We start from the raw sequence: 17,204 nt of genomic DNA on the forward strand, positions 1-17,204 counted from the left end.
TGCGCAGTTAATCCGGATTAACGCTGCCGTCTGTGAAGGCTATAAAGAATTTGTTATGATCCATATAACTGGCATACTGAGCGTACTACTCGCAACAGCATCAGCCATCTTTAGGCTCAGCAACCGTACAGAGTTGATTCGGCACCATTCGCAGCAACTCGGACTGACGTATGGAACGACTTGGCGTATTTTACGTCGAAATCGTAAATTGAAAGCGTACAAAATACAGCTTGTGCAAAAACTGAAATCGCTCGACCTTTTCAAGAGACATCGCTTCGATCTATGAGCTCCTGAAAAGTTCTAAGAAGATCCAACGTTTTCAAGCCAAATTTTGTTCAGCGTATATAAAGAAAAGTTTACGCATTTTTGCCATTTCATCCAGAAAAAACGGTTTGGTGTGGTTGTCGGCTGGTGGAATCATCCATATTTCTTCAAAAATTATGCTTATGAGATCGCAACCTTCAATGGCGACTGTTATCGCGCCATGATAATCAACATGACAGAACCATTTCTCACACAATCAATGGAATTTTTGAGAGCACACTTCGGTGAACAGATAATTTCACGTTTAAGACCGGTCGATTGGCCGAATACTTCGGTGAGCAGATAATTTCACGTTTAAGACCGGTCGATTTGCCACCAAGATCGTGTGATATCGTTCGACTTTTTCCTGTGGAGACCACTAAACTAAAGTCTATGCGGACAATCCCGCTTCGATTCAGGCCTTGGAGCAAAAAGTCACGAGTGTCATTGATATTAAACATTCTCCATTAAATTTGAAATTTTTGTGTTTTTTCTTTAAGAAAAAAGTAGAGAACCTCGGAATGAATTATGGTTGTAGGGTGGTATGTTCCTTATTAGACACGTAATATTTCCCAAACCTTTGAGCGTTGGTTCCACAATGGGCTTCCTAAAGGTCTAGGTGCGTCGTCAGATCGCCAATCCACCTACCCATCTAGCTTGAATAGAGACAAGCTGTAAAGAAACGGTTCAGAATAGTTCTAATAGCGACCGTTGAAAGGTCAAGTAAGCAGCCAAGGATAATGTTCAAGGTTTCACAAGAGAAGGGAAGGCTTACATTTCGAGTTGTGATTTATATAAAATATGCAATAAATATATTACCATACTTAAATAAAATAGACAAGTCCACGTTGAGCTAAAGTTCGAAAACACATTTAAGCTTTGCTGCGTACAAATTCTGTGCCCCGTTAGGTTGACGACATTAACGATTCTATTCAACATAACTTTAAACATACAGTGTACTGCTGTGTCTTCTGGGAAATTGAAGTATTATATATGAGCAGGTAAAAATATGCGCATATGTAGGTGTTAGTAAGCATGACCAACTCCGTCTTCATCCGCAAGTTCCACATTATTTGCGCATTTAACTTAAAGTCTTTTTTTTTCGCTTGGCCACTAGTAATTGATTATAATTTACCACGACATAATGTCATTTTGAACAAGATAAAATGCAAATGGCATGTATACTGGACAGATGAGGCCAATAATAGAATGTATGAATGGATGAAACGCAAACACACACATGCATATAGTACTTCCAGCAGAATGTGCCTGCTTGTAGTTAGCTGCAACAGGTGGCCAAAAGTGGTGCAACAGCAAGAAATACGGTGCAACGCGTCGTTTCCAAGTCAGCGTAGTAAATGTTGTTGTGATTTTTATTATATTTGTTCTTGTAATAGTTGTAGTTACAGTTGTTGTGGAGGCGCAGCGTGCACAATAAAGTGTTGCAGCATAAAAATTTAAGTGCAACATGCCTCATACTAATTGTATGCGACGCGTTTGTGTGGCAAGTGAAAGCAATCGGCATCTAAGGCAAACTAAGCTATGTGCTGGTTGTTGTTGTTTGTTTTTCGAAGCGCATTTATGACAATAAAAAATTGGTCAGGTTGGCCCAGTCATTTGCGTTCACGCCATAAAAGTGCGCGCGCGCCTCCACACACACATACGCACGCACCAAACTCGTTTGAAAGAGTGCCCATAAAGGCCTCCACACACACACACACAATAAATATGGGTATGTATGTGTGTGTTTATGGGCATTCGTTACGCCATAAATGATTATACGCGGTGATTATTCATATCAGCCTCAGTGCGCGCTAGGTCTGTTCCGCTGCGCCAGTACTACACAGCCACTAACGCACACACACACACCTAACTCTCGTGCCAAGTCTTGCGTCAGCTTCATGGTTAGCTTAAACGCTTTACGGCCAAATAAGGCAAAAATAAAAGGACTGCAACGGATTGAGTGATAAATCTAGCAAGGTTTGCTGTTAATCTGCAAGCTGGACGCTGCTTCTGTGCGCCGCGTACGCGTGTGCCTTGAATGGTTTGATTGCTCAAGATTTATGTCGGTCATATGCTATCATAAAGGGTTATTGTGCTTATGTAATGGCAAAATGTGCACATATATACTCACATCTGTTTGTATAACATTCAATTTATGCTTGTTTCTCTTACGCAGGGATAATAAAGGTTGCCTGCTTTACTTTGTTGCTGGAAAAACAAGTATTTGTTATTACTTTTATTGCTGACAGTTGCACGCAATTATCTTAAATTATGTGCAATTAGTTACATTGAGACATTTACAATGGTAATTCAAGCGCATAAGAGCTTCTAGAAAGTGTAGTGAAAAATATGTCGAGTACCAGAATCATCTGTATGATGTACTACTTTGAGCAAAAAATAGTAAGACTTTCTTCATCATTTTAATTTTTTTAATTTATTCTTCAAAACCTTTGGTGTATTTAACAAAGCAATCCTTCTTGGCCCAAATACTCTTGTGTGAACGTTTCTTCAAATCCTCGAAACAGTTGTTATAGTCAATTTCCCGAAGAGCCTTCATTGCGCGCAAGGATTCACGTTTAATGTCTTCAGTTGACTCAAAACGGATTGCCCGGAGCAGTCGTTTGAGTTTGCTGAATAGCCAGAAGACACACGGAAATCAGACGAATACGGTGGTTGCGGCCCGATATTGGTTGAAAATTTGCAAAAAAAAACTAACCAAGAGTTGTCTGCACATAATTCCGTACTCTTTTTACGAATAGTTTTGCATAGCACTGAAATAGTATTCCTTGTTGCCAGTTTGGCCGGAATTCAAAGTGCATCACACCTCGTTAAACGAAGAAAACTGTCAACATAGCCTTGATTTTTGACTAGCTTTGACGGCTTTTTTACGGCTTCGACTCACCTTTGCCACGATACTTGGCCAATTGACCGTCTGTTTCTGGATCGTAAACATAGATCCAAGACTCATACGTTTCACACTCTGATAGTCGGAAAGCACACAGTAATTATACGTTTCATGACATTCTGATAGTCGGAAACCATTGTTTCACAGACGTTAACGCGACGTTATTTTTCGAAATACTTGAGTGATTTTGGAACCAATCGTGATTTCACTTCTCATAGGCCCAAATGATCTCTTAAAATGGTATTCACTGATCCTTCCGATCTTCCGACAATGGCAGTAAGTTCACTGACTGCTAATCGTCGATTTTGAAGCATCAATGCTTTTGTTTTGTTGACGTGTTGATCATCAGTCAACGTCGTCTGAGTGCAGTGAAACACAGACGAGAAAGCTTCAGATATGTAACAATACTGCACTCCGGACTATAATGCGATGCCTCTTTATGTCTTCTATCGAACATCTACACAGTGAGGTCCGAATGCTCCCAGTTGAGGAGCACAATTAACTCCTCTCCAAGCAGTTTGTGCTGCAGCTACCAGCTTTAAGGGAACCGCTTTCTAGGAGCTTCAAGAGGTTATGCCTTAACTGCGTCGACGATATAAGACAATATGCTGACCAAATAAGACTAACTTGAGACATGCACTGACCGCCATTCACAGCGGATCAGTAATCACCTTCACTACCTCGCAGTGAAAGTCGTACTTGGCGGCAAAACCACCACCCATTGCAGATGACCGAAAATGACAAACAAAGATTGACGTTCAGGAAGCTTTTGCTCTGTGTTTGCTCATCTACTATAAGCTGCTCCTCTAAGGTCAAAGTCTTAATTCGGACTTGCACTGTTTACAATTGAATCGTGTGAAGGAAGCAATCACTTCAAAGTGCTCCGGCCAATTAGCAGGTGTTCTGGAGTTTCAAGCAGTAACAGTGGCCAGTGGAGAATGCGACAAGTAGGCTTAGTTTGTTCCTAGGGAGGTTGATTACATATTTAAACTTGCTCAGATTGTAACCCTTCATTAGCAACTTGGTATGGCGCATGGCTTGGCGTTGTTGCCAATACCTCTTTTTGCCTACTCCTTCTTCCTTGCAGAGGCTACTTTATGATATAAGGATCCACCGTGATGAAAGATTCAGGTCCTACTATATTAGTAGATGCTGCGGAGCGGGCGAGCTCATGAGTCAGTTCATTATTGGCTATACTTTTATGACCTGGTCACCCAAATTAAGTGCATTTGGTTACGTTCCGCTAGACTATTCAGCCGTTCTCTAGACTCCTGTATCAGTTGCGCTTTGATCTCATTGGCAGAGATTGCCAGAGAAGTGCCGCTTGATTGTCGCTAAGCATTGTTATACTTTTGTTGCGATTATTGCGTCGAAGGTTAAGCTCTACGCACCGATTTATGGCAAAGACTACTGCTTGAAAGGCATTATTGCTTGTTGCTATCTATGCCGATTGATTTCGCTAGTGAAAAATGTTCCTCAATAGAAGCTTGTGGCAACAAGTTCGGATTATTTGCAAGATATCTTATTTTAACCGGACAGTATACATTAGTTCAGTTATCACACGAGCTCTTCGAATAATCAAATTACTACCATTAGTTTTCATCTGTGATCGAACTGTATCCAATACATGTTTCGTACATAGGTTACGCTTAACTCTTAGTAGAACTTTTTCAATGTTGAATAACGACTTTTCAAGACTTAGTTTTAGATTATTTTGCAAATACTTCCTGCATTGAAATGGTTACATCTTTGATATGAGACATTGAGTAGGCTAAAGAAATTTAAGCATTAGTGGACTATTTTTACGTTTTCTCTTTCAGTTTCGTTCCGTTATTTGTCAGTGATACTTCAGCAGCTTTTACAAGACTAAAACCTTAGGGAAGACATCAAGTTCTAACTCAACGTCGGATTAAGAACTTCTAGCAGCAAACGATTATCAACCAATTATGTATACTTTATATAGCTTTATATATAATTTTATGTTTCTATGCAATAATACATAAATATCCAAGAGTTATTTTTATAACAATCTTGTCTACAAGAAGTTTTTCCTTCCGTTAACTCCACACTCGATTTCGCCCAATCACATGTTTATGAATAATACCAAAACATCATCAAAATATTTTAATGCAAATACATAAAAACCACACAAAAAGTTCAAAAACTATTCATAAAGTTACAAGTGAAATAAAAAAAGCGAACTCATTCCCATTCAAAGCCTTGCTCGTCCTCATCAACATATTCCTCCACTTCCGGAAATTCGTCGCTTTCATTGCTTTCATCGCTGCTGCGCGAAAAATGATTGAACAGCATATCGCCATAGCCATGTGGAGCATCGCTACATCTGCCCGCGCGTTCACCGCGCTCACCGCCGCCACCACCACCATGAAAATCATCGTACATAACGGCGCTTTGACTGTGGTGCTCGTGAGCGGCAGGCGCAATTTCGTGCTCATAGCCACCCTCACCGCCGCCGCCATGATTACCACCATGAGCGCTCTTATGCGCGACTTGTCCGTGTCCACTGTGTCCTCCGTGACCAGTCGGTCCACCATACCCGTTGCCCTGCATGGCAAAGCTAAGGATTTTGTAGATTGTCTGCTGCTTTGCGCCACTCGCCTTATGCCCGCTGCCGCTGCTGCCACTGGCGGCGCTGCGTATGTGTGCATACACGGTGTGTGTGTGGTGGTGCGTTTTAATCCGGAACGGTACATGTATGATGAGACGCTTTTGCGAACGACGCGCTTGTGACGTGTTGGCGAGTGACGAGAGCAGCAGGATCAGCGCGAGCGCCAAAACCATCGGTGATGAATTGTAGCAGCTAAAATGGCGATAGCTCGTGGTGACTACCTCGTTATGGACGGTGTACGTATGTGGTTGTTAAGCACCGAAGAACGCTTCGCTGAAATAAGAATTTTCGCTGGTATTAAAGTTAAACTTTTTAGTTCTTTTTGTTTTCTGGTTTTGGGAAATAATCACACAGCTTTTTGCTAAGTTTTTGTTGTTGGCGCTGCTACGAAAAGGATACCGGGAAGGCGCTCTTTTCAGTACATCGTGCTTCTTTCACTCACCGGCTCATCTGACGCTGAACTGTTGAAATATTTTGCATATCTTGCCCATTTTATATTTGAAACTCTTCCCTCAAAGCGGATTTTTGGTGTATAAAGTTTTGATTACAACTCAAGTTCAGCGGCCGTTGGCGGTAACTTTTATGACTTAATTTTGAGTCGTTAATTGTTGCAGCAGATGGTTACATATTATATAGCCAAATATACATACATAAAATATATAGCAGTAAATTATAATGATTACCATGTAACATTACATGCACATTTACAACAAAAACTTATAACTAGGGTGGTAGGCAAAGTTTTGGGTAGCAATCGTTAGAGGTTGAAATCTTTTCTTTTGTTTCAAAATCCAGCTTAGTAACACTATTCCACAGAAATTTTGATGAATACTCAAAGGTAAAGCTATAGATTTTAGATGTTGGTTCCGAAAAATTTCGACTTTTTTAAGGGGTTATATCCACTTGCAAGTCAGAAAATATGAAATTTTTCGTGATTTCTCGCGGTGAGGAAGATTATTTTGTTTAAAATTGTCTATAATCCAAGAACCAATGCAAGTAATAATCGAGGGATTAGTAAAAATTTAGCTTTCTAACAAAATGGCGGCTTTCCAATTGAGAACTCGATTTTTGTAACAAATTTGCATTTCGAAGAGGCTTAAAAAATCGAAATGTGTTCCAGTACCCCTTTTCAGTTTCAATAACTGCGGAATGGAAAAGATAAGAACTATATTGGCTTTTTGGTTCGCTACTTAACTGTTGGGCCTCAGAGCAAATCAGCTAGCGCTGGTCGATTACTAGCAGTTATGTCGCATGTACCTTCTGACCCAGGGTAAATTTTATGTGATCAAGGAATCTCTTTACTCTCAGAAAGATTCACCTTACAGTGGCTTTAAGAATTTTAAGTGTACACTGTCTGATCGATATTTAACACCAGTCCAGTGCAGAACGGAAGTTCAACTGGTAGTACTTTCGGCTACGAGGTCTGATCGGAGACATAATTCATTTACCATGGGGAGTAGGAGCCCTTAGCGAAGAACTGAGACTTTGTAAGTTGAATGTGGAGCTGCATTGCAACCGGGTGCCGGACCCAAAGCACGGCACAGGTTTTAGATGGGCTTCGAACCCTATCCAGGTGGTTAGTGTGTCCATTTCACACTGCCAATTCAGGGCGCTGATCAGCGCATTGATTTGATCCGCTGTGCTTTTGAGCGCCATGGAATACTTACTCCCTTACTGTCGTCAGCAGGTACGCACATTAAGCACACCAGACTTTGATCGATATTCATGCAGTTAGATTGAATATCATACCGGATGCAAGCTGCATTAGCTGTTTGAAAGAAGATGAGATAGAATCATCTCAATACTACCTCCTTAAATGCCCCGGTTTGGGCAGATCAAGACAGAAAAACCTCGGATCTTAAACTTTTAGTCATCCAGGTGAAATAGCGGAAATAACAGCTGAGCGGATTTGTAATAAGTTCAGTGAATTTGTCAGCAGTTGAAATCCATCTACAGAAGTTTCTCGTTTGGCATCACAAAGGACTGCGCATAACAGTCTAAGTGTGGTCCCCCCGCTACGCTAATCGACCTAGTCCATTTTCTCTAGTTTTAAGATCTCGTTTTTCGCTGTTTGATATGAGTCGTATTCCCTAAACAACGAACCCTATATAATCCTATCACTTCCTTTCCCCTATTTTTCGATTTAGTTATGCATTTATTCCGACTTTTAGTCTCTATTATTATTTTTGTCTCTAAACAAAAGACCAGAAAGAGTACCACAGAGTAGTTTTCCTTTATTGAGAATAACACTGTGGAACATTTTTGGGATTATTGTTTGGGGGGTGAGAAATTCCAAGTCAGGGTGATGGTACTAGGTCAGTATAGTAAAACCCTCAAAGTGTTTGTCGTTCGTATGTGTCATTTTTTTATGACCTTTTAAATGTTTTCCTGACACATACGAACGCCAAACCAGTAGTACCATCGCCCTGACTTGGAATTTCTCATCCGAAAGATTAGCTGTTGTACTGTGTAATTAGAATAAAAAAAAAGTATTAAAGGTAGTGAATGTTTAGATTCTATGCCCATATATCTCTGATTTTTATGTCAACGTGATTGCTTTGAGGATTCCTTTACAAAAGCTTTCTTTGGGCTGAAATTGTTAATTATACTATTCCAAGTTTTTATGAGTTTAATTGGGATACAAAAATTATTCAAGTTCGGATTTCTTAAAATCGATATATTGTTTTTATTATAATTGTTATTTTTTCTATGGGCTCTCGATTTAAAACACAAAATAATCGGCTGAACCGACAGCCGGGTTAAATCAGGACGAAGTGATACCGAAGACCGGTACTAATTATGACGGTTAATTCAAAAAAGAAATATAGAAAAGGGAACTTTGGGATATTCGGAATACAGCAGCGGTTTTGTGACTTTACTTTATAATATCAAAAATAAAAACAAACAAATAGAGAACAGTTTCCTCTACGATATAAAAAAACATAAAAGCGATCACCCTAACTTACATTTAAAGAGAGCCATGCCTATCTCACCAATGTTCAATGATGCACATAATGATTATGGCCATATTTAGTAAGCACAGTTTAAAAATATATTTTGAACTCACTACATTTGCATATTTACGCAAACTTACATATTTACTTACATTAGAGCGGGTCGATTTTTTTCTACAAAATCGCTTATGCCGCAAGTGCACTATCATTCTTAACAGCTTTGCCTAAGAGACTAATAAGTATCGAGCCAGCGATTTTTAAATAAATTTAAAAAATCTGAATAATCGATTCTATGGGAGATATGTGACATAGTTATCCGATCTTTGCGATTTCGACTAATGATCAATAGAATATCAATATGCACCTACATATTATATTTAATTCACATATCTAAAAAGTGACAAATAAATTTTTATGATCCCTCAAAAACTTCGCCTTAAAAATTTAAAAATCGTTGGCTCGAAACCGATTTCAGACCCATAGTTTCTTAGGTCTCTTAGGAAAAGTTATTCAGAATGATCCATAGCACAATTCCCGCTATACGATTTTTCCGTTTTTTACGCTTCCTGTAAATCGCCCCGCGCTAATGTACCTACATACGTTGCTCAAACAAAGCACTCATTAGGCGTCGCGTCAGCCACATTTCGTTTACACCGCAGCATAATGGAATCTTCGCTGAGTTGCAAACTTTTTTCGACTAACTTTGCTTGTAATTAAAAAAGTTTGCACCAGATGCCTTTGCACTTTTGCATTGTGTGCCCACAATCCACAATTATTTGCATGCCTTAGTTTTTTTCTTATTTTATTTGCGGCGCTGAACACGCTGAACACGCTTATCGCATTATGCTGTGTGAAAAAGCATATAAAGATAACGTTATTACTTGCATGCGGCACGCCAATTTCGCATATGCCCTTTGTAGTTGTTGGAAACACCGGTCGTAAAGAGAGGTCTTTAAGATTAGTCACAAGATGATTATTAGCATAGCGTGTGCGGTTTACGTTTTGAAGAACGAGCAGCAAAGTTGGGTTTTGCCTAACGATTTCGGAGTGGGAAATATCCGTTTGGTTTCAATTTGGATGAACATTTGGACGTATACTACTGACTATTTCTTACAACCAGCATCAATGTTCAGTCGTTAAGCCATTCCTGGTGGCTTAAATATCGACTCATCAGATGTTGTCATCGTTCATGCCTCTGCACCATATAGCAAGGCAGGGATGATGTTTGGCTTGTAGTTTTGGTCTTTCGTTCGTACGTCGAGAGAGGACTCTACTTCTCAATTGCCCACTCAGTCCGAAGTATCACCTTTTGCAAGTGTTATACTGCGTTGGATTTCAATGATGACGTTGCTGTTGGTGTTGATGCTTGTTCCAGGATAGACGAAATTATCTACGACTTCGAAGTTATGACTGTCAACAGTGACGTGGGAGCCAAGTCGCGAGTGCGATGATTGATTGTTTGATGACAGGCGATATTTCGTCTTGCCCTCGTTCACTGCCAGACCCATCAGCTTTGCTTCTTTGTCCAACCTAGAGAAAGCAGAACTAACGGCGCGGTTGTTAGGGCCAATGATATCGATGTCATCAGCATACGCCAGCAGTTGTACACTCTTATGGAAGATAGTACACATGACTCCATCCTCCCCCTATTAAGTTCAGCAGCTCGAATTATTTTCTCAAGCAGTAGATTGAAGAAGTCACACGAAAGAGAGTCGCCTTGTCTGAAACCTGGTTTGGTATCGAACGTCTCGGAGAGGTTCTTCTCGATCCTGACGGAGCTTTTCGTGTTGCTCAACGTCAGTTTACACAGCCGTATTAGTTTTGCGGGGATACCAAATTCAGACATCGCGGCATAAAGGCAGCTCCTTTTCATGCTATCAAAAGCAGCTTTGGAATCGACGAAGAGGTGGTGTGTGTCGACTATCCTTTCACGGCTCTTTTACAAGATTTAGCGCATGGTGAATATTTGGTCAGTTCTGGCCTAAAGCCACACTGATAAGGTCCAATCAGTTTGTTGAGGGTGGTCTTTAATCATTCACACAATACGGTCAATCGAACCTTATGTGCGATGTTTAGGAGATTTATCCCACGGTCAACGGTGGTTGGCGCAGTTTGTGGAGTATACCTTTTTGTAGTTTGGGCAGGGCACACTTAAATTCCAATCGTCGGCATGCTTTCGCCTGACCATATTCTACAAGTTAGCTGATAAATGTTCTGTATTTGAATAGCTCGGCCGGCAATCCATCGGCCTCCGACGCTTTGTTCTTCTTTAGACGATTAATTGCTATTCAAACGACCATCTAAATGGCACTGAATAAATGTGACTAACCGATCTGACAATTTTTGGCATTTTTGTACCCTGATTTCATAATTTTTATATGAAAAATATAGCATAAGGTTCAATGACATAAAAAAGAAATCGTTCCTTCTCCGATAATAAAATATTCCGCAGAAAAGGAGAAAGGAGTACTACGCGATAGTACTTCAGTCACCCCGGGTATTCGCTCGGCCAGGGTTATTTTTTTAGAGCGCGTGTCAAAAAATAAGCTGATCCATCATAAAAAATAAGCCACGAAAAAAAAAAATTTAAAACTAAACAAAACAAAATAGGTATAAACAACAAAAAATGAGAAACCAATCGCAATCCACAAGGTAAAGAAAAAATAGTTGCATTTCGCACGCTCCCCGGGGCAAAAAGTATGAATAAATGTGGAAGGTGGTAGATGTACATATGTAAGCTGCGGTATGCACTTGTGCAAATATGAATATACATACATAAATATGTATATGTTCATGTCTAAATGTGTTGGTCTTTGAGCAATTTTCTACGCATATTAAAATAACAGCAAATTTCATAACCTCGGGGTCTCGCAGCGCTTCGTTGGGTGGGTGGATAAAATCTTTGAATATTTATATACAAGCACACTACTATATTACCAACAAACATACGTAGCCATACACACACACACGGCTGAGTAGGTGCAAATATGTGTGAATTCCTATCTTTCGCACGTGGCTCAAGGCGCTTTGAAGATTGAATCGGTCAGGATTGATGGTGCGGAATATTTCGGGAGACGCAACTGCTTGGGCTCTAGAGAAAATTTATTTATTTGCATGCACACACACACAAACATATTTACTAAGCATGTCAGTTAGATTATATTGATATGAAAATCCTAATGTTTACAAGCTTTTTATGCGCCACAAAATTTACACACATCGCTTGGGTATTTTCACAACTGAGCCGTTGAGTCGTTTTCAACACATTAAGTAAAGCGCAAAAAGTCGTTTTTAAACTTAAAATTGAAAAATGGCAAACTTATTTAATCTCGCATGAAATTGATTTCGTTTGGGCCAACAAGCTGTCGGCAGCAGGCAGTTGGCAGATGTCAAGCGTTCGACCGGCAGAGCGCAATACTCGCTGAGAGAGGCACACGAGTGTGCAACACGCTGTAAAAATACAAAAACAACGAGTGAAAAAATTGTCAACAAGTAAAAACTACAATGAGTCTTCTATTCAGCGCTATTCTTTTAATGTCCGGTGCATAAGCGTACTCATATAGCGCATAACGGTTTTTACATGTTTCCACAACACTGTTTCGATTGTCATCGGTTTCAGCTGAGCGCTGTTAGTTTTATAGCTACAAGTTTACGGTGTTTTTAATAATCGTAAAAGCTGAAAAGTGCTTTTTGTGAAATGCAAACTCAATTCGAGTTGACATCGAGATTAACATCGAGCTATTAACATAGTGGGGCGAAAAAGGAAGCAAGAGAAAACAACTAAGTAATTTCACCACTGTGTTATTGTTATTTTTTTTTTTTTAATTTTCAGTGGCTTAACTCGGCTTACAGTGTTACTAGAGCAGATGTGGTCCTGAGCCGACAGAACTCTGACTTCATGTGTGTGGTTTAGGTTAGGTTAGGTTAATTTGATAGGCCAATGAGCTACGCATAAAACAGTTTTGGGCAGTTGCGATACCAGATGAGGTTCAGTTACTAGGTCCAAGAGAAATAGTAGTAGAAAAGTAGTCATCCTTTAGGATGCCTGGGCTTGACGCCAAGTTTAACAGACTCTGTGACCTCACTATCGATACCTCCTCTAGTGTATCCTACCGTGGAGACCTCAGATGCTTACGGCGTAGTCTTGCAAATGCGGGACAAGTGCGCAAGAGATGGTTTATTGTTACCCTGGTGCTTTGTTCTAGACATTTCCTGCAGCCTTCTCGATCTGACGGCCTCATTCTGCGGGCGTGGTACGCCATCAGACAATGACCAGTTAGTATTGTGATCATGTTCCTACAGTCTCATCAATCGAGTGCCATATGTACTTCCGATCTACCCTTTTGCACATGACTTTTGCAGTTTTGCACCCAAGTAGCTCGTTCCATCGGGTGTTAGCCGTACACCATTCTTGGCAAACTCGTCCACTATTTCATTTGCCATCGTGGCCTGGCACCCAATAGAAGTGAAGTTGCTTGCTTCTACTGCTGCCCAGCTTCCCAAGACATTTCTGGTCGATATGCGATATGAGGTTACTGCCTTGATTGCTGCTCGGCTGTCTACGTAGATGTTGGAACTCTGCAAATTGCCAGTAAGTGCATTAGAGGCCAACTCCACAGGTTTCGGAATAGCAAAGACCACAGCTTGAAATATACTGCTACTCGATTCATTTCTGCAGCAGATTATTTCTGGTGATAGAAAAAGACCATGCCAGTGCGAAAACGGTTGTGGTTGAAACACGGAAAGCCGGCGTAAAGTATAGTCAAGCCAGGTTTGGCAGTGAGGAAGGTTTTGATATGCATTTGAAATATCTGCTATGAGCTGCTTCCCCAAGACTCCACTCTTAATTCGGGTCTGTATTGTTAAACATTGTACCGCCTGAAAGAAGAAATTTATCAGTAGTGGCCAGCCTTGGTTAATAGGAGAGGAATTGTTAACTTCACAGAAGCATAGAGGGCTTGGTTGAGAGTTTCTAAGAGCTAATGATTTTTATTCTGAAATTTTCAACTTATGTGAAGCTTTCGAAAATCGATTTCGTTGCGAGGGGTTGGGCGAGCATTTTTTAATGAGATTGCCATGAAACTACCTTCCAAATGGGAATCAATTATCGAACAAAATTATATATATCACATAAATCGCTACCTCTGGCTATACTAAGTAAAAACCTTATTTTACAAGATTTATTTCAGCAACGGATTCAAAGATTGATCAAACCTTTAAGAATACGACTCACAGTAAGACAACAGAGCACAAAGCGAGGCTTATTAGTTCATCTTATTGCAATAAGTCATAATAGACAACAGTGTGCGAACATCTTTATACTGATTCTGAGGTCCAACTTTTTGACAGTGGAAAAACTATACTTCACCATCTTCTTGCCATTTGAAATAAAAACCAACCCAAAAATCGAATAAATATGCATACTCTTCTACTTCTTCTTTAATTTCATATGCAATCCACTCGACGCTGTCGCTATATGCGTGTGTGTGAGGCATACTTAAAGGCGCACGAACTTTGACACCACTCCAGCGCACACCAAAGGCTGACAATTCAACTCCAAACTTTTATTATTATTTATATTTGCACTTTTTTTTTGCCGCTGCGTTGTTGACATTGTTTTCTTAGTTTCTCGCTCCTGTCATAAAATGTAATACAATTCCAACAAAAAAGCCATAAAATGCAAGTTTTTATTCGAGCGCGCACACTTTAACATGGTAATAGGGCCGCTCGCCTTGCCTTAACTGTGTCAAAACTACGTAATGAAATGACAACGTGAAACTTCTGAACACTGCCATAAAAAGAACTTAAGTAAGGACCAACCAAAAAAAAGGGAAATAAAAGAAGAATAGTTATAATGAAAACGAAAAGAAGTTCGAATAGTTGTTAACAAGTTTCGTTTGTTATTGGAGTTGAGGCATAGTTACCTTAGGAAAATTGGTAAATTTTCGGCAGTTTTCTTTTTGTTCACATTCAAAGATATAATCGAGAGGTGTATGGCACATTCTTAGAAACATTGATGGTATAGATACATTTATGCAACATTTCAATGAATACCGAATATAAAGTGTCAATTTCCGCATATCAATTCGGTCAAATAGCATAGACTTTTATATATTTCTAATAGAAAGTTCTTCCTCTATAAGAAAAAGCCTTAATTTGTCTGCTTATGTAATTTACAAATATATTTCTTAGCTGAATAGTTCCATAAATGGGGGGGGGGGGGGGAGGGGGGGTTGATGTCCGATATAAAATATATTACCTGAAGGTCTACCAAGTCGCGGCTTAAATTTCCGTCCTACCATTAAATTTTTCAAGTTTGGAAACTAAATCGAGGTGGAATTTGGAGATTACGTTGAATAGGATATCACTTCGTAGTCTTATTTGAATATTTATTGGTCGTGGCGATGGCGGTGGTGTAAGCTGTTTGTCATGGTGGAAGATCACTACACTCTTCGTTAAATGGGACCGTCTTCAATTAGGTGTCGCATCAGCCAATAATTCGACCTGAAGTAGTTTTACCTTATACAGGGACCGACTAGACTCTACCGACTTCTGAAATATAAAAGGTGTGATATAACATTGTATGATATAACTTTGTAAATTTCAGAACTCGGTTAGCATTACCTTTGCGACCAATAAAGCCTGCGTTCCAAAGTAAACGGGACTTAAAAAAAACACAAATGGGTTTTTCGGCAAAATCAATTTATTTTATTCAAAATAGTCTCCTTTTGCTTCAATACAGCTTTTTGCACGGTCCAAAAGCATGTCGAACGAGTGTTTTAGCTCGTTGGCCGGTTTGGGCGCCAGTATGCCGGTGCAAGCCTTTTGAATGGCCTCTACATCTGCATAACGCTTTCCTATCAAGGGCAAATGCATTTTTTCCGAAAAGGAAGAAGTCGCACGGTGCCATTTCAGGTGAATACGGGGAGTGGTTAATGGTTAAAATGTAATTTTTAATCAAAAAATCGTACTTCGAATTTTGAATTCTGAGCAATTTTTGGTCGTCAGTCAATTTGAAAAAAACAGTGCACACACCTTTCGTAAGCCCAAATGTTCGGTCAAAATGCGGTAAATCGATGTTTTGGAGATGTTCAATTCCATTTCCATGAATTTCAATGATGATTTCGCCTGATTTTTGATGAAGTCACACACAGTTTCGATGGAATTTCCGGTGATCACGGATTTTGATTGGCCCACATGTTGGTCGTCATTTATGTCCTCACGACCACTTTGAAAACGTTGAAACCACTCGTGCACTATGCTACGGTATAGGTAATAATCGCCATATACTTGTTTCATCAATTGCATCGTTTCGGTAAAAGTTTTACCAATCTTAAAACAAAATTTCATGCTGGCTCTTGTACGAAACTCATTTTCGCACCGATAACACAAACATACTTACACTTAAAGCGCTATAACTTCACTTTCAATCTATGAAATGTCATGATTCTCACTGGACAATCGATAAAGATAGCAGATTCTAACGCAAAAGTCTACATATAGATGGCGCCACCGGGGGGCGCTAGATTCAAAAAGTCCTGTTTACTTTGGAATGCTCCTTGTAGGACAGTTGTCATCTTCTACGGAGCAGATTCGACTAGTGAAGTCAACTTTTCTTGGCCTTTGGTGGGTACCAGTGGAGTGAGTGTTTCGTCGGCAGTTACGGAGCAGTCCTCTGATAAAAAAAGGCCCTAGCTCAGCTATCAATAAAATGGGAACGTATCGAAGGTTCGCTCTCTCTCGCGTTAACTTGGCGATGATTGAGATATCATCAGTCTCTACGCTGTCACAATATTCTAATGGACCACAGTGAGCTCTTCGCTCCCAGCAAGATTAGGATTTCCCCAATTTTGGGAGTTCTAATTTATCAATATTCTGTCGGTATCAACTTGATTCTTCCGCCCTTGCGAGCTTAAGGTTTAAAAATGAAGAAGCTCACACTTTCAGAGGCCAAAGCAGCTTAATATTGGTCTTAAGACTCTTGTTTTTTTATTAATCAAAAGTAAGCTCTTCGCCCTCAGTACACTTAGCCTTAGAGGTAGAGATTTTAACTGGTTATTATTTTATCGGTGTACAAACGATAAGGTTAAAAATCTTACCTGAGGCTTATTGCAAAAATTATTTCGAAGGAGTCCACATGTCTCACCTTTTCAATATCAAGCTTTAAATACCAAGAAGCTCACACTTTCAGCCCTCTAAGCATATTTGTATTAGTCTCAAAACACTTTGTCGACTTATAAGATTTGTTACGGGAGTTCTGTTTTCTGGCTTCAAAGAGAACTGTATTTAGTAGAACAAAGGGGCCATCTTGAGGATCAGCCATTGAACCCAACCTTTTATTTCTGGTGTTATCTTTGTGAAACAAAGTGTGAAGTGGCCGTAAACTTGAAACCATCTTTCAATGTTCTGA

The 17,204-nt window shown here is 39.8% G+C and overlaps 1 protein-coding gene across 1 annotated transcript; it reads right to left on the reverse strand.

The window, feature by feature from the left end:
* Nucleotides 1–5,413: 5,413 nt before the first annotated feature.
* LOC120777026 (glycine-rich protein DOT1) lies at nucleotides 5,414–6,013 on the reverse strand. Its single transcript, XM_040108138.1, has one exon. The coding sequence runs from the start codon at nucleotides 6,011–6,013 to the stop codon at nucleotides 5,414–5,416; it is 600 nt and encodes a 199-aa protein (XP_039964072.1).
* Between the last annotated feature and the right edge of the window lie 11,191 nt (nucleotides 6,014–17,204).

The sequence above is a fragment of the Bactrocera tryoni genome, chromosome 5, assembly GCF_016617805.1.
Source record: "Bactrocera tryoni isolate S06 chromosome 5, CSIRO_BtryS06_freeze2, whole genome shotgun sequence".
Taxonomy (NCBI): Eukaryota; Metazoa; Arthropoda; class Insecta; order Diptera; family Tephritidae; genus Bactrocera; species Bactrocera tryoni.